General features: G+C 38.0%; 1 protein-coding gene across 1 annotated transcript; it reads left to right on the forward strand.

Moving 5' to 3' along the window:
• The first annotated feature begins 607 nt into the window (after nt 1-607).
• LOC146131961 (luciferin 4-monooxygenase-like) lies at nt 608-9,660 on the forward strand. Its single transcript, XM_083397158.1, has 12 exons — nt 608-715; nt 1,542-1,760; nt 2,747-2,836; nt 3,317-3,389; nt 3,654-3,783; nt 4,668-4,833; nt 5,635-5,806; nt 6,698-6,795; nt 7,250-7,321; nt 7,749-7,904; nt 8,508-8,670; nt 9,518-9,660. The coding sequence occupies exons 1-12, from the start codon at nt 608-610 to the stop codon at nt 9,658-9,660; spliced, it is 1,590 nt and encodes a 529-aa protein (XP_083253284.1).
• The last annotated feature ends 9,455 nt before the right edge of the window (nt 9,661-19,115 follow it).

The raw sequence follows: 19,115 nt of genomic DNA on the forward strand, positions 1-19,115 counted from the left end.
TGTTTAAGTAGAACTTCTATGATAAACGTTTGACGAACGTTGGAGCATAATGGTTGGAGGTTGTAGTAAGACGTAATAAGAATATCAAAGCCCATACAGAAGTAGGTATCATTTTGAACGAGTTATTCGAAACGTTCAAAATGATACCTACTTCTGTATGGGCTTTGATATTCTTATTACGTTTGACGAACGGAAACAGAAAAAATAGGAGTTTTTCGGGCTTCGCGCGATAAATTTACTTCGGTCGCGTAATTGCACATCAGTTTTTTAAAAACGGGACGTTCTAAAGAATACATAAATTCTGACGTAATATTGACGTCATATGTCCCCCACCAACTACATTTCGGATACGCCATTACATCCCTGGCCCGCCATATGAAACGAATTGCTTCTGTTGGCCCGCGGCAAAATATAGTTGGACCACGCTGCTATAGTTTATACAGATGTGGCAGGCAAAATTGAGCAGGCCTTTTCAGCTCGAAAAAGGCAACTCGTTTACGATGGTTAATGTTTAACTTTTAGTATCTCGTCGAAATCATTGCAGTGCAACATCACTTGCTGCAATCCAGACTAAGCATATTTATCAGAATTAGAAAAGAGCTAGATTATGGTTATTCGAAGCCCAATTCCAGACCTGGTCATACCAGAGGTCAACTTTGATCAGTACATATTGGATTCAATTGAAAGAAACGGCAATCTGAACGGGCTTGCAATCGTAAGTTAAAGTTAATCCGGTATACTATTTGCTGTAGTGCAGGTTTTAAATAGCGGTACCTAACTAGGACATCAAGCTAAAATGAGTTAGTTTCGATAACCATTTTAATTATTTGTTATCGCCCGTAATCAATTGTTGAATGAAAAAGATTGAAAGTGACAAATATTTACTTTGAAATAAACTATAGAAAAACACTTGAAAGGCTGAAAACTTTTTGCTATTTAAATGTCAAACAGAATATTACATATGAACACATGTACATCACTACACACCTATGTGTGGTAACAACTGAAATCTAGCCCTTCTGAAGTTGCTTTTAAACAAACGATTACAGCTTACGTATCATTAGTGCACCTAAAGCCATTGCAGACTCACCGGATCGTTCGATCAATTATGCAAGTAGATCACAGTTGTTAACACACATGTGTGTGCGTGTGTGTGTTCATTGAATAATTAAATGGTACTGTTTTTTTCCCTTTAATATGAAGTTGCTTGTACTAACAGAATGTCGCAAGCATTCGCGTTTGTTTGTGTTTCGACTCGCTCCTCTCTGAGCCTGTGTAGCTCAGTTGGTTAGAGCAACGGTCCCGGTATGACCGGAGGTCGTGAGTTCGAACCTCACTGAAGGGTTGTTTTTTTCTAGCCTGCCATGCTTGCATCATTCATTGACAGATTCGGTGAGTCTGCAATGGGTTTCATTGTACTATAGGATCTTACATAGTAAGAATATCATTGCCCATACTGAAGTGGGTCTCATTTTGAACGTTTCGCAATTAAAATGGATTTTCTTGATTAGCCTTCAAATAAGAGTAGTTATTGTGTACAGATTGACGCTGACTGCAGCGATGGCAAAAAGACCTTCACTTTTGCACAAGCAAGGCAGAACATGTTGGAATGCGGCAGCGCCCTGGAAGGGCTGGGTGTGGTTAAGGGCGATGTGATTGCAATGTGCTGCAGCAACTGCGCCCAATACCCTTTCCTTATGGTGGGCTCGAGCGCTTGCGGGGCTGTCATGGTCACATGCAACCCTATATGTACACTAAAGGTGGGTGCTTGCAGGTTGACTTAACTAAAGGTTACTGTTAAGCGACTGCGCAACATTTGTGATCTATAAGTGGCGTTACGCACATAAGAAAAAAGTTCGTTTTAGTTTAGGAGTAAAACACGCAATTTAAAAAATAGCCCTTTTTTGTTTCATTATTCACTTTTTGTTCTTTTTTTCTATATACAGCCCAGGGATGGCGAATAATTTCATCGCGCGGGTCACAAACACGACCTTAATTTTTATAAAATGATCAAATGGGTCTTATATTGAATTATTTGTTAATTTTATGCGAAATTTTGCTGCTGCGTCGTTTTAAGTGTGATTGTCGGTAATACGCGGTTTTTGGGCGATTTTTAAATTCGGATTCCCACGAATATTAAGAACCTAAAAAGGTTATAAATGCTGCAGCATTTTTTATAGGATTACAGGAGTTGGACAGAAAGCTTTTCAGCATGATCGTATTCACAAATACAGGGTATTCACAATTTTAGTTGTCGAGCTCCTAGTTTCCCGCCAGCACCCTTTACGTTTAACAGCGATAAACAAATGCTTTTTAGTTGTCAAAATGCTTTTTAATTGCCTTTCTGTACGCATTTGTTCAATTGCAGTTAACGTAGGCCTATACTCGTCACCTCTAAAACACTTTTAAACGACCTACAGATTGGGAGCCCCGATTTAAACAGTATAGTGCTATATAACGAAAAATTGTATTTCCTGAAAATGATTTCCTGAAAATGAACGTTTCCGTATTTCTAGAGAGACAAGTGGGTCATTAAAAATCTGTGGTGGGTCACCTGGTGACCCGCGAGTCAGTGGTTGGCCATCCCTGATATAGCCTATAGCTGAAACAATGCATTTAGTTCAGTAAGGGCAAAATTACTGAGGCTGTATTCTTTACAAAGTTGCCAGACTCGCAAGTTACAAAAACTGAACGAAACGGAACCGAAATACTAAATGCACATTTTTCAGATGAGCTTATGCACCAGATGAGGCAAACATCACCCAAGGTTGTGTTTGTGAACGACAGCACGTGCGGAAAAGTGGAGGAAATAGCCAAGGAAGTCACCAGCATAAAAGTATTCTATGTTGCTATCCTAATAACATTGTATTATGTCCGGTATTCTTAGCGAAATTATATATAAGACAGAATAACATACGAACGTTGTCGGAAATAAGCAATCAACGCTATTTGTGCAATGACAGTATGTTTTCAATTTTTTTTTTCAATTTTCATCGGAAATAATACATATTACGTAACCAAACCTAAATGCCCAATGAAGCCTAATGCATAATAGTAAATTAGGGTTTAAGAAGTTTCATTGAAGTGCAGATAAGTACTATACGATGTGTATATTAAGTATTGCCCTTTTTGTAATCATTTTAGTTGTATTCATCTTAGAAAATCTTGTTTTCATGTATATCTGCTGCATATTAACAGCGTATAGCATTATAGCACATTTTGCCTGTCGAACTTTTATTCATGTAACAATCTACAAAAGGCATGTCCAGCAACCACAAATACAAAAAGACTAACGTGTGCTGTTTTATTTACTCAGCACATAGTCTGCTTCGAAGGAGGAACAAAACATCAGTCTTTCTCCGACTTTATAGAAGCAGGAAAATCTTTCGGTGGGTATTTTACATGATAAAAATAAACAGATTGGTTCGTAATTCTTTAGATTACAATCAAGTTTATCGAACCTTTACAGTTTTAAAGCTTATTACCGTCTGAATATATACCACAAGGCAACGAAGAAACCTTTTTTGGTGTAAATTTAAAGCTTCTCGCTTTGAAAATTTTCAAATTGCAACTGACGCAAAAAGGCCAGATTGGCGGTAAAATCAGAAAAACATTGAAGCATTAAATTAAGTTTTCACCTTCTATTCTTCTAGCTTACCCGTCGAACAGAAACGTGGCATTGGACGACTTGGCGTTAATTCTGTACTCCAGTGGCACAACAGGATTACCAAAGGGAGTTATGTTCACACATCGCACACTAGTCAGCTTGTTATCCTTATGCAAGTATGTTGCAAATGCAATAATAATCGCAGACGGTTCCCAGTGCTATGATGGTATCACTGGTCGAGTGGTCGTTCTATACTGAGTTGTATCGGTGCCAATCCTGTATCACATTCTTTTCGACTTTTCATCTTCAGTTTGTAATTTAACTGAGTGTTTTTAAAAATGAGCATCTTAACAAAAAGGCAATCAAGATTCCGAGTGCTAAAGCAATTTGTGAATTACCGACCTGGAGACTATTGGGTTTGCTCATTTCAATTTAATGTATATTTTCTTATTCGACCATTGTAATCACGTCATTTGTAATCGGGTGGGCGGCACTTTTACCAAAAATATACATCGAAAGAAGATTTAGTGTATCAGACACCCCTGCCAAGGATGCAAAACTTTATGGCTCTTATTTTGAGAATCGACGAAGGTTACCTCTTGTCAAACATGTTTGCATATAGTGCTGGCGTGTGCAGCTCAAATAACGGCAATACGTTACGGCAATGTAGGCTAATGTTTGGGAATGCATATAGACATGTGTTCTCGGTAATTTATAATATGTTCAATACAGTAGTGTCAATATATTGAGAACATCAATTACTTTATAAACTGAACTTGTCACAAGTTAAAAAAAAAACAGTTAAACCCATGCAACTTTTCTAAGCCGCAGGCATTTTGTAAAATAAAAAGTCAGCCACTTCATCGAGTGTTTTATGATTTTATCCAACTTTATGCGCGAATTGATTTCATCATGGGACTGTTTTTGCAAAAGCGCTGCTTTGTGAGGTATTATAACGACCCGGTTTTTGACTCAATTATAAAAAGTATCTAACTTTCTTTTCCAAAACCTTGATTTTCCTAAACTCGTTACATCCATTAAACTTTTATTTCTTTCAAAGGGCCAATATTCGTTTTTCGCGACTTGACACAAATTACATGGTTATTCCTATGTTTCACATCTACGGCTTCTGCATGACACTGGGAGGCCTAAGCCAGGGATCCAAGTCCTTAATTAAGAGGCGGTTCGACTTCAAGCAAATGCTGGAAGACGTTCAGACCTATCAGGTATACATCATTCGATTTCGAGACGTCAATGAAGCAGCTTTAAAACGAAATGTTCGCTCTTTTCTATAATGACTGATCTTAATCTTTTGAGTTTGATGTCAGGAATAGCTTCTGCACTCGGAATGTTTTCCCACATGCCACGCCCTGCTGCGATTCGTTTAGGAAAACTAAGATGAACATTCAATAGCAACCCTTAGAGTTGGAAACTGATAAAACTGAATCCTATGACCCAGTGGTTGCAATGAGCGACTGTTTTCAAATGGTTGGACTTGTCAATTAAATTGGGTTTAGATTAATTTTTTTATTTAAATATTTTTTATTTTATTTTATTTTTTTTTATATAAACTCCAAATTTGCACATAAATAATTTGCTTGCTGTATATTGCGTTTTTTTTTTAATTTTACATGAGCTCATAATCAGACGATATTACCAGATTTAATAGTTTTGCGATTTACTTTTATGTCAATAACTTGAGTTGACTTGCTCTAATAATAAATTGACTGGGAATTGACTTGGGCAACTTGATGACTTGTACTAAGACTTGACTTATTGTTTTTGCAGATGGCTTGGCTTGGACTTAAGTCTTATTAAAATCACTTGTTTTCAACACTGTATACCCTTAAACATTATTATCAGTTAGCCTACATCTATATCTATAAATGTCAGCTGATTACACAATTTGAATGCTAAAAGTGGGTTTCTTCACGTCGCTTTTGGTTGATAGCCTCACGTGTTGATTAGAATCTTAAATTCAGGCCGATAAATCATGACAGCTTCAACATTTAACACAAGTTGTTTAGATCACTACCATGACCTTGGCGCCTCCAATCTTGGTTGGCCTCAACCAGCTCCCACCAAACGTTGGAAAGAAGATATTTTCGTCTGTACTCGAGATTGGATCTGGAGGTGCACCTCTTGCTGAAGGCGTCGCAACAGCATTGGCAAAAAACCTCGGTGTTCGCATCAAGCAAGGTAAAATTTGTTAGTACTGGTTAGAATTCAACAGTAGTCCATCGGAAATATGCTGGATTAAAACAGAATCCGTTTCACCAAAGAGAGATTCTGCTATTTCGTAGCATAAAAGTAATAAGGTTGAATAAAACTATCACGACCAGCAATGCTGATGTCTGAAAATGAAAAGCGTTAAGTTGGTTCAGTTTTCATCCAAACCCATCTTTAAAAAACAACTAACAAAACATAACATACAGTTAAATCAAATGTATTTGACCAATGTATGTAACTAAACGATAGAACAAAATCAGAATTGACTTATCGGGATAGCCAATAAAAATCTCCCGATATCATAAATGTACATCGGAAGCCATCGCAAACACCGAATCTGTCGATCATTGATACAATCAATGCCGGCTAGAAAAACAACTAGGCTTCAACAATGTTCGAACCTATGACTTCGCCATGGTTGTGTGTCGACTCGCTCCCCTCTGAGCATGTGCAGCTGAGTTGGTAGAGTGACGGCCACGGTTTGTCCGGTCGTAAGTTCGAACCTCACCGCAGGCTAGTTGTACCAACACGATGCAGCGATGGTGCTATGGTTGTTTCTCGACTAGCTCACTTGGCAAAGCGATGGTCATGGATTGTCCGGAGGTCATAGCTCCAACCTCACTGCAGGCTATAGTTGTTTTTTTAGCCTGCCTTGTTTGCATCCTTGATCGACAGGTTCGGTAAATATGCAATGGCTTTCGCCTACTATAGTACGAAAGCTGTTATCGTTACTCAAAAAGCGACTTAACAAACTTGTATCGTTTCTGATAAAAATAGCTGCTGATAAAATGTTTTATCACACAATCTTTTTGTGAGAATCAGTATTGAACACAAGTTATCAATCGCATATGTGTTTATCAGCTTGGGGACTGACCGAGATAGCTCCCGCAACTTGTCATCTAGACATCAACACGCCCATATCATCAGTTGGTATTGTGTCGCCCAACACGCTTATCAAGGTTGGTGGAGTTGGTCGAAAAAAAGCAGTGGTTCGGCAGCACAATTCACCAACAACAACTTTGAATTAACCTCATTTAATTTAGGTCATTTTTAATAGTCAGTTGACTCGAAGTAATGTATTTTGCAAATAACTGGACTATTTCTCTTGAATATCCTAAAGTTTTATTTTGTTTTACGTAACTTTGTTTCACATAAAGAAGTCTTTTTACTATAGATTTTTTAATATAACTGTTGCGGAGTTTTTGCATGGCGGCTGGCCAAGTGCTAAAATTGGATTACCGGACAAATATAACCAAGTTAATTAATATTTGACTAATATTACAATGCAATGAAATAAAAATCGTCTATTCGTTTACTTAAATGTTTATATTTTAACCTCTGTATAAACAACCGCTTCAAAAAACGTTCAACGAATTGATGAAAACATTGTCTTGTTGTGTATCTTACACTTAGGTTGTGGATGGTGAAACGGGAAAGGAATTGGGTCCGAATCAAAACGGCGAATTGTGGGTGAAAGGACCTCAGGTAACTTTATTTAACCGATATCCCCGTGGTTAAATATCCAAATTACTACAATGAAGAACTGACTTTATTTATTTGTTGATATGGTGCCGTTACCGATAGCAGACTTGGAAAACTCGAATAGATAAATCTAATAATAATTCTGCTGGCCAGTTCACGTCTGCTAGCCAGTTCGATTTCTGAACTATTTGATATTAGCTCATATTATGTATATAATACAATAAAGTTTCTCCAATAAAGTCAGTTTGCTGTTGGCCAAATCTCTCAGTTTGCAACTGTTGGCCTTTCGATTTTTTGTGCATATATGGGGAACGACAAAAAATCAATTGCCATAAATTAGTACAGACACCGAAAATATGCCTATTTAGCAGTCAAAACAAATTTTCAACACCGACTTTTTCTGATCTCTGTGTGCTTTCACTACTTGCAGATGATGGCAGGGTACTACAAAAATCCAAAGGCGACAGCCGACACTGTGGATAGGGATGGATGGCTTCACACTGGAGACATCGGATATTACGACGACAACCAGTACTTTTATATCGTCGATCGGCTCAAAGAACTTATCAAGTACAAGGCTTTTCAGGTAGAGATACCTCTTTAAAACACCAGAGAAGTCCTTTAAATGTATGTAGGTCGTTGGCCCTTGTCGAGATTTCAGCCAGTATCACTTCATATAGAATTGTTCACCACCCTTGTTATAAGATACAACTTGTCCACTGAGTGGTTCTTCATACCTTTGTGACAGCATTCAATCTTGTTGTTTTTTGCTGTTACAACCAATCCCCTGTTTTAAGGAATTAAATTAACTTGGGTTTATGAAAGACAAAAATTAAATTAAAAAAAGTTTCTTGCGCTAGAAGCAGATTTTATAACACATTGATTCTAAAACTAACTGCACCGACATTAAACGGAGTTAATTTTTCGAACTTTACATATGATCCAACAGCTACAACTATAGTGTTAGGTGTACAGCAGCTTCACACCGACTTGACCAAAATAATTCAACCAAATTCTTATGAAACGGTTTTACAAAAATTTTTCAGAAAAGCTTTGAAAGTTTTGGGGAGTCGAACTTTGAAACCACTTTGGCAGAATTTCACCTCAACAGAAAAACCTAATCTTAATGTTCGGATTCCTTGGGTCAAATGAGTTAATTTCTCGAGATTACGCAAATCCGTTTTCGCAGGTGGCCCCGGCCGAGCTGGAGGAGGCATTGTTACGTCATCACCTGATTGTTGACGCCGGCGTCATCGGCATTCCCGATCTCGCTGCCGGGGAACTCCCCAAAGCGTTCGTGGTGCGCAAAGACGAAAGTCTGACTGCCGAGCAGATACACGACTTTCTAAAAGGTACAGCATTTCTACAAAATAGGGATGCGGATCCAGTTAAAAATAACCTGAGTCTGATCCCGGCTATTAAAATGAGTCCGGGTCAGACTCCCGAGTTCAGAGTCCGACTACGGAAAAATGTACGACTTCGTTGAGTCCGGAGTCTGGTTTAGACTCTACATCCTGTATTTAACTATTCACGCAACTAGAACAAGGTGGATATTCAGCAATCCACTCACATGGGATGTCATATAATTCATCCACCCACAATACATGTTTGAAAAATATTCTACCATCGGTTATTATACTTTTACAATTTGATGCTTTATCAGTCTCGAAATTTGGTACTGCGCATGCGCATGTCGTACTCGGGACTCGGATAGTTTTGCGCGGTCTTAGTCGAGTCCCGACTCCAGATAATCAAACCGACACCGTCGAGTCCCGAGTCCGACTTCGCAGCCCGGGTACAAAATAGTTATTTTGGACAAATTTGCCCAATACTTTGGTTAACTGGCACCGTAAAGATAAAATTAACGTCGCAATTTACCACTTTTCGTTTTAAATCCTAATAAATGCCATAGAACACCATGCACAATTATGTGGCCATTAAAAAGATGCGAGTGTTAAAATGCAGTGGTCCATCTATAAGAAATTCTCATGCTTAGTAAGACTAGTATAAAAATAAGTACCAAATGTTTAAATCAGTTTTGTTTTTCTAAAGTACATACCCAGGGTTTTATTGCTTATAGTGGCTTTCTCAATTGAACTTATAAAAACTACTGTTTTTGTGTTTAACTATAGAAAGAAAGTAAGTTGGTGTTTGATACTGAAAAGATTTTTCGCCACTAATCTTTATTTTTTTTGACAGGCAAGGTGTCGAAATTTAAGTATCTACGAGGGGGAATCACCTTCGTGCAGGAAATCCCGAAGTCGCCCAGTGGAAAAATTCTGCGACGTTTGTTGAGGGATCGGGAAATCGAAAGCAACAACATTCCAAAGTCGAAATTCTAGAAAATCATTGCTCGTATAGTGCTCCGGGTGATTTCACTTGTCGTTATATTTGCAAATTCAATACACTTTACCCTAAGTATATGCACGTTACGATGCCTTGTTTAACTATACTTTCAACATACAAGCTAACTTAGCATTAAGAGAATCTTTAAGGATGCTTTAGGTCAGTGCTTCCCAAGTGGGTAGCGAAGCTATTTCAGGTGGGTCGCGAAACTTTTCTAAATGGTACAGTTTACATTTATACAGCAATTTAACAAATACGTAACAATTATAGATGTGTAGTGCGCATTAAATATTTCAGTACGCTTTTAGTAAGCCAGTTGTGAAGATGCACGTTTTATGTATTGGTCATATCTCATTGTGGGTCGCACAATAAAACTTGCATAAAAGTTGGTCGCGAACTGAAAAAGGTTGGGAAGCACTGCTTTAGGTGCTATGTTACTTCATGAACTGCAAAACTTCAGTCTTGTTTTCATTCGTATTCTTTTAGTTATAGCAGTGCTTCTCAACCTATGGGTCGCGACGCCAAATTGGGTCGCTGTTTGATTTGGTTGGGTCGCTGACCGCAGTAGCTCACATGTTTATACTAATTGAGATTGATTCTGAGCAAAATTTCTCAATTAAGAAAGTTAAGGAAACAATACAAAGGATGTTTTATAATAATTATTAAAGTCGAAATTCTTTATGCTAATGCCTATTTGTTTGTTCGCCTACAAGAAGCTAGTTTCTATTTTGCTTACAAGAAAAAACAATGGGGTCGCCAAAGCTTAGTCGTCATAATTACTTTTAATATTTGGGTCACCGCGAAAAAAGGTTGAGAAGCACTGAGTTAAAGTTTCGTAAAATACCATGAAATCAGGCCACTTTTTTAACGACAAATAGTATTAAAATCTTGACAGGCTTTATTAGTCCGATACAAGGTTGGTATCGTTGCTGATCCGATAAAAAATTAATACAAAAACAAACTATTATAAAAATATGTCCGCCATGACTTGCGATCCAAGCCAGCAATTCTATACCTTTAAAGATAAATTCATCAAAATATTAGGATAACAACTTGGTAAGTAAATTTCCTAACGCTAAAAAGAGTTTCTCCTAACCTGGCAAACAATTTTAAACGATTTTTAAATGTTTTCATTTTATATATTTCGATTGTTTTAGCGTATAACACCACTTGGTGTTGCAACGGATCGAGATATTTTTGTCCAAAATTTCGGGAACCGACATCATATATCGCAGGGTTCGGCAACCTTTTTTGGCCCAGCGGACCGGTTTGAAACCGAAATTTTTCCGCGGACCGGCTTAAAAAAGCAACAAATGTTCAGCAAAGGTAATTTATTACAAACATTCGTTTGTTTTTAAAACTTTTATGCCTGAACATCAAAATAATAAATCATTTGCAATGCATATTATATGGGCACAGCACACTGGTTTGTTTTGAACCTCGCGTGTGCTTAATGCTAATTGAGATTTTCTTTATCATACCAATCAACCATGGAGTATGTTTAAATGAAAGTTAATGTGTTTTGAATACAGCTATACATTTAATTATTTTTGACTTATATCTTAGTGTTTTGGCATTTTACGTACGGTTTGGGTATAAATCAAAATTATAATTTGAGAATCCTTCTACGGACCGGTAACGAACTTATCGCGGACCGGTACCGGTCCGTTGCCGACAATATTATATAACTCCAGAACCCAGGCAAACTTAACTTCGCCTTTTCTACTTTTAAACAATTTCGAGCTGCAATGAATTCAATAGTTTCGGACAAACATATTTTTTTTAAACAGCAGGCAGCCAAAAATAACGCGGATTGACGAAAACGCCCTGATATGGGCCGCGCTCAGTTACAAAAGAAACAGGCCCGCAAAGACTCTCACCACAAAAAGCGGGTGTTTAATACGTATCTCAATACGCGAACGTAACAAGCCGACGTCTTCTACTGTTTGGGAATGCCATCGCACACCGCAGACCATGTTCCCTCGCAGTGGCACTCCTGCTTGCCGCTGCACATGTCATTCCCCTCGACGTAAGGACAGAAAACCATGCACGGTGCGCCACACACCGGCTCGGCGTCGCTCTTCGCGCAGCCGCAAGACGGCGCTGTCCCGTTCGGTTCGAGCCCGGCGAAAGACCAGCACTTGTCAGTTCCGCATTCGGCCTCGCAAATAAGGTCTGCCGAGATTGGCGTACAGTAATGACTTGACTGGGGCTTAAGTGATTTCAAAATCACATTTTTACAACACTGGTAAGTTAAAGACTAATGTACATGACTGATGAGCTAGCTAAGGCTTACGATAAAAAATGGCCCTGCAATCTTTAAACAGGTATAAAGTAATCACTTTTCAAAAAAGAAATACTACAGCAGTGTTCCTATGCTAACGTTGAAAAACAGTATTGACTAAATTTCGAATATACTGTTGATGCTAGGAATTGTATTAATTGTAAAATTTTTCTTCTGGCAAATATTTTTTTTAATAAATGTACCGACGTTTCGATAACCTATACAGAAAATCTTTATCAGGGCAATGATATTGCAACTGGGCGCAAAATATATATAACAGTCAAACTAAAAAGAAAAACACAATGGAAGACGGTATACATAGCAGCCAAACAATAGCCGTGTTTAATTGTGTTTTTATTTATTGTTTAAGTGCTGTATATATTTTTCGCCTAATTGAAATATCATTGCCCTGATAAAGATTTCCTGTATGTTATCGGTGCATTTAATAAAAATATTTGCCGGAAGAACAATTTTACAAATGACTAAATGTTCTTTAAAAAAGATACAAACACTCCGGTGCTCGATTTGATTCAAAAAAGCAAAAGGTACTCTTATAAAAAGATACGATTTGACATGTCGCCTATTGCCTATCTACAAAATACCTTACCTTTATTGTACTCCGGTACCTCGGCTGCCCACTCATGGTAAGCGGTGGGGCTTGCGGTGTTACCGACCGGCGTGTAATGACAAACCACTAGGAACACGTAGTTGCCAGCATCGTGTGGTGTATCGGATCTACCAACACCGCAACCCATTCTCTCGGTAGACTTCCACAATAGCTGGGTGAAGTGGCCTGAAAAGAGGTTAGGTTTCCGTTAGGGATGGCTGATAATATCGAATCGCAGCCAACACCCGGTAGTATTGTTGCCGATCCAATACCAATTTTATTTGGGCGTTAAAGGTATGATTTTCACAACCCAGTCACTCTACCTTGCAAGAGTAATTTATCTAAAAAAAAACAGTAGCTGAACAAAGGAAGGTAACTAAACTTTTTTAATATTTGCGTTATTTCTCAGAAAAAAATGTTGGACCGCAACTTGGAAACATTACCATTTAACGTTTCATTTCTTAAACTTAGTAATGACGTGAAAAAAAATGAACCCAACTCTGACCACCAAGTCGCGAGTCTGACACCGGCCAAGTGTGTCGATTTCACAAAAAAAACCCGGGACTGGACAAAATCTCACCCTATTTCGCCCATTTACGAAACTAATATAAGGAGGACATCGGGACTTAACGTAGTATTACTCGAGCCCCGAGTCCCGAGTCCAACTGTGCGAAATAAACGAATCTGCAGGGTCCCGAACGCCGTTCCAGAGTTCGACTTCGACTTCGCACCCCGCTTTGGGCTTTTTCCTGGTGTTTTTTCACACTTCGCATAGAGAGAGAATATTTTATTCGTTATGCAAATTAGAACTCACCGACGACGTAGCTTCCTGGGTAACCTGACTTACTGGATCCTGGATTCAACCAGTCGTAGTACCGCACCTCGGCATACTTGCCATAAGTCGACTGGTAACCTTCGTACAACACAAGTTGTTTAAGGGAAAAAACTTTGATTGTGACTGTTTAGCAGTGTTGTAATGACTTAAGATGTTGACTTGACTTAAGACTATTTTAAATTTCTTGGTTTGAATTACGCAATTTGAACAAAATTACTTGATTGTTTAGCAAAAGCTATAGCTTCACCTTTCGTTTAAATCATAGAAAAAATACTCAATATTTCCGATAAACATAAAAAGCTGGATTAACTAATTTATTAAATCGCTTCATAATTTAAAATGACAAACATAAGATAGTTTAAAGCGCTGATTTCCTAAATAAAACATAAATCGATTTTATATTTTTTCGTAATACCGGAGATTTACTGCAGACACGTTTTAGAATTTGCCAAATCTAATACCGGTTTTCGTCTTTGGTACGCTAAACACCACAGGTCAGAATACTATGAAGTAGGAGATTTATATTTTACAAGGCTTCATAAAATATTTAGACGCTGCAGTTATATTAAATACATTGATAAAAGCACGTACCATCGAACCATTCGTTGCCCGGAACGTCGTAAGGCTGCTTGGAGAAGGTCAGCATTTCCGAGACGTGAAAGATGCGATATACTTCACCGTTCGGATAATAACCTATGAATAAATGAGCATTGTTAAGTTATTTCTATCCATTCACCCTAAACCGAGCCACGCACAAGACTAGGGGCGGCTAAAAATCGACATTTTGTTCCGATAGCGATACCCGATAGTTGGGACGAAAAGTATCGTGATCCGATCCGATATCAAATGACGTCATTAATATGCTCAAACGAGCATAGATGAAATTAAGTGTATTTTTTAAGATTATTAAGGCAAAAATCGCGTTAGCGTAAATAAATTTAGTTACCTCCCGTTTTTGGTTTATCTGGTTTAATTACTATGTTAATTTGATTTCGGATCGGCACCTTTACTAGCACTTGGCATCGTATATCGGCTTCGACCGAGATCACATGTCAATATATATATATTCATCAAACATGGACAGTTGTGTACGAAAGAAAGAGAGAGATGAGTGAGAGATAAGGAACAAAAAAAAAGACAAAAAGAGAAATCGAACGACAGTAAAACCTAGGGAAAGATAAAGCGAGATTGAGAGAGAGAGAAAAATATAGCGGATAAGGGTGGGGGGTAGAAAGAGAGAAAAACATGAAAAGGGACAAAGATGAAGGGAGAATGAAACACGGAGAGACATGGGAAAGAAAACACGAGAAAAAGAGACGGAGCGAAGGAGTAAAACTAAAACGAGAGACAGAAAAAAGAAAATAAAAAAGAAATGAAAGAGAAAAAAAAGTAAGAAGAAAAGAAAGATTGAAAAAAGAAGGAAAGAAATACAGAGAAGAAGAGCAAGAGAAAAAGAGGTTTTCTTTTAGTCTACCGACCTTGAACTGAGTGGTTGATGACTGTAGTGTTGGTGTCCATTACGTAATCGACGTATTTCTGAGAGGTGGCTGCCAGGGCGCGGTCCCAAGTCAGGGGAGGGGAGTCGTGACCCCTCCGGTAGTAGTTGTGCCACCAGAGAACGTCCTCTGACCACGAATCGGGAGGAACGTCCATGTCTAAAATGCAAAAATACCTTTTTATGTAAAAATACTTTTAACGTAGAATATTTTTTATATGTTGGCATGTTGCAAAACTTTAATCTAGTTAACCTGTGTCCTTAAAGGCCGCAAAAAGTAATTTTGTGAACGTTTTTTTTTATTAATTCAAGAGTTGACTAAGGTGCACTTAAGTCGAGTTGACTAAGGTGCACTTAAGTCACTTTTTCTTTCGGACAAGTGTTTATTATTCGTTGGCATGTTGCGAAATCTACTTTAATTGTGGTCGTCTTGTTATAAAACAATCTTGTTAACCTGTGACTTTACGAGCCACAATAGTAATACGATGAGAAATGTTGTAATGATAACGTCAATGATTTAACTAAAGTGCACTTTATTCAAATGACTTGACTTAATCTTGTGACAAATGAGTTGACTTGGTCGTTTTTTAACTTTTCTCAATAAAATTGGGTATTTTCTGGAGTTTTTAAGTAAAATAGTTAGCTCCAATATACTACGTTAGGTTGTTTTTTATTTAGTTATTGCTCTTGATCGGATGAGTTTACCAATTTTAAAAGTTAAACGTTTTTTTAATGTCAATGGCTTGACTTGGACTTCAGTTATTTTTCAAGCGACTTAACTGAGACTTAAGTGTAAAGAATACTTAACTCAGACTTAAGTCGTTTAAAAAAATGACCGTGTGTATACAACACTGTTCGGCAAGTTTTGTAACTCCACTAAATAGGCAAATTTTTACCAAACCTTGAATTTACAAAAGTCTTACCTTCGCATTCATTTTCGCAGCTTTCTGTTGTGAAACTGAGACCAAAGCACTTCTTGCCTTCCGGACATACCTTGAAACGTCTCCGCAGCCCGGCGCCGCACGACACAGTGCACGCTGTCCACTCCTCCCAGCCTGACCACTCAGTGTCCCATATACCTGACCACAGAGTGGAAAGTTTAGTTTACAGAATGCCACCTTCAGCTAGCGAAATAAGTTTTTTACCAACGATTCATTTTGTTTTATGTTAGAGCCATTTCGAGGAGGGACGATAATAACTGTTTTTTGCCTATTAAACGAAATGTAGATAAAATGTAGATTTTTCAGCGATTTATATTTATTTAAATTAAATATATATTTGTGAGTTTGAACCAATGATCATGGGCCGACTCGCCAGTATTGCTATTACCGGCCATGTACTCGTTTCGTTTATAACATATCTTAGAAAATGAAAAGACGCCTTTACTGTATTTTTTATTCTTGGCAACGCTTCTCGTTTTTAAAGCATTTTTATCCGCCTGGTTCTGCACACTCACACCGAAGTTCGAAAAATTATCGCCATACTTGTTATATGTAGATGTCCCATATAACTGACGACAAAGTGGGACGTTTAGTTTACAGAATGCTTTTTTTGTGCAAGGTTTGTCATTTTTCAATGTAAATATTCCGAAATTGCCCCGACTATGTTACCATGTTATATCTCCTGTGCGAACTTCCGGGCAATATTTGGCTTTGAAAAGACGAAGTGTGGTGATATACAAAAAATATGGTCGTTAGCTGCCTAAAAGTCTTTTTTTGCAATTTGTATTCTTAGTGCTTTTTTCGCCATTTTATTTTTATTAATCAAAAGAAAGAAATAGTTCGCCAACGATTTATTTTTTTGTTATTTTAGAGCCGCTTCGAGGAGGGACCTAACATTACTTGACCGATAATGATAATACGTAATAAGAATATCAAAGCCCATACAGAAGTATCATTTTGAACGTTTCGAATAACTCTTTATTCATTTACAACATAGAGAGAAGTCACTGATGGTAAGTGTATATATAGTGCTAAGACAGACATCAGCACTATATATACACTTACCATCAGTGACTTCTCTCTATGTTGAAAATGAATAAAGAGTTATTCGAAACGTTCAAAATGATACCTACTTCTGTATGGGCTTTGATATTCTTATTACGTCTTACTACAACCTCCAACCATTATGCTCCAAAGATAATGATAATAATAGTGTTTTTTTGCATGTTAAACGAAATGCCGATCAAAAATACTCTCAACAACGCACAATTTATTTTTAAAAGTTTACCTTAAATAATCGACTGACCAAACAGAAATCATTGAGGCAAGGGATTCGTTCTAGTAAAAAAAACAAGTTATTCTTACCGACGAAGTAGGAATGTTAACGCCAATACAGACGTAGGTTATATCTGAATGTGTGGAATAACTCGTTATACATTTGTAAAATGTTCAAAATGTTACCTATTTCGAGAGACGGATCAAGGGCGGGGATAAGTGGTCATCCTCCGAAAAATGTATTATTTGCCTATTTTAACTACGTAATTGCAACCTTTTTCGCGCCTGGTGCGAATCCACACAATGTGCATTAGCCATTTTGTGAAAATAAATTTAGCCTGAGGCCGCAGTTCGTCCCATCGCAAATTTAAAATGAACGATTGGCCTATTTAAACCAGGGCTGCGGAGTTGCGAGAGTCGGGTTTGTTTTGCTGGAGTCGGTCTCGGGACTCGAGTAAGACCATGTAAAACTACCCGAGTCCCGAGTGAGACGTGCGCATGCGCAGTACGAAATTTCGAAACTGATAGTGCCGCAATCTGTATTTGTAAAGGTGAAATAGAATATATGGTTGAATATTTTCCCACCATGTACTGTGGATCGATAAATTATATGACACCCCTTTGAGTGAATTATATACCCACCTTAACTAAGTTACGTAAACGGGTGAAATACACGCTGTTGGGGCGGACCCAACAAAATCGCACATTTGGCAAGAGTCGGTCTTGGGATTTCTTCAACCGGATATTAACTAGATCAGTGATTCTCAACCTTTTTTCTTTCGTGGCCCCTTAACGTCGCAAAAAAAATTCTGTGGCTCAATAAATTTTTATGAAATAAAAAACTGTAAAATAGGTTTAGAACAAAACACAGCAGAACATATTTCAAAATAGATTATTTATTCAATCGTGCATTAGCGAGATACTTGCGGCTGAACAATAAATTTACATTCCTTTTTTATTCCTCCCCAAGCCATTTTTATCCCAAGCGTAATTAAATATAATGACACAAATGAAACTAAATCTAGCTTTTTTAAATTGGTCTGTGGCCCAACTCAAATGTTCTTATGGCCCACCAGTGAGCCATGGCCTACTGGTTAAGAACCGCTGAACTATAGATACAAGGCCTTTTGCACGCTACACGCGAATTTTTTCGTAGTTATAATATAAAATTAGGACACATTGTAACCCTTATGACGTCATCGCTGAATTTTTTTTACGCCCTCCCAAACCCCCTTCTTCTATTATACGGACTTGGATATTGCTACCACGTCTAACCAAAACATCCACCCATTGCGCTACGAGGTTTAGAGGATAGATATATTTTATAGTTTTGGAACCGAAACAACTAGAACGCAGTACTAGGTTACAAATAAAATACAGTTGTTTGTTCTAGGATGCAGCGAAATACCGTAAGGTACATCGAGTCAACTGCACCCTGTTTATTTTTACTTACGACATCCTTTTTCTTCGCACTCGGCGCATTCGTCGGACCCCAGGGTCCTTATGTTAAGCTGGCTGGTCCATAATCCCGGGGGGTCTCGGGCCACGGTGGGGAAGGCACAGTTGACAGCGTAAGGCCGGTGCGTGCCAAGGCAAAAGTACTGGTCCTGCGTTTTATTTAAATTTTTGACAGATGTGGTTGTATAGGTAACTATGGTATATGGCTTAAAATATAAGCAACACTGCATTCCCTTTTCCAAGTTTAACAGTTTTGCGGAAGTTTTTGGTTTAATGAAGTGAACTTCTATCGAATCGCACGGCCTTAAGTTATTAGTTTAAGGTAGAGGTATCTTGATAAAACACAAGGTCGGAAAATCAAACCGCTTTATAAATGTTGCATACTTCGTATGTAGTCACTCTACCCAGTCAATCGAATGAAAACAAATACGAAAGTGTTATGAACTTGACTCCACGGCAAAGATTAAACAGTTGTCGGGTTGCACTTTCTAAACAAAATACCAGAATCAGCATACGCAGAACGTTCAACAGTTCCACACTTTAAACTAGTTTTTAA

This window comes from Ascidiella aspersa, chromosome 9 (genome assembly GCF_963924565.1).
Source record: "Ascidiella aspersa chromosome 9, kaAscAspe10.2, whole genome shotgun sequence".
Taxonomy (NCBI): Eukaryota; Metazoa; Chordata; class Ascidiacea; order Phlebobranchia; family Ascidiidae; genus Ascidiella; species Ascidiella aspersa.

Excerpts from the sequence above, each read along its gene's own strand:
- LOC146131961 (XM_083397158.1), top strand. The coding sequence starts at position 608 with ATGGTTATTCGAAGCCCAATTCCAGACCTGGTCATACCAGAGGTCAAC. Across the intron at positions 716-1,541 it reads ATCTGAACGGGCTTGCAATC|ATTGACGCTGACTGCAGCGA; the intron begins GTAAGTTAAAGT and ends TATTGTGTACAG. Across the intron at positions 2,837-3,316 it reads AGGAAGTCACCAGCATAAAA|CACATAGTCTGCTTCGAAGG; the intron begins GTATTCTATGTT and ends TTATTTACTCAG.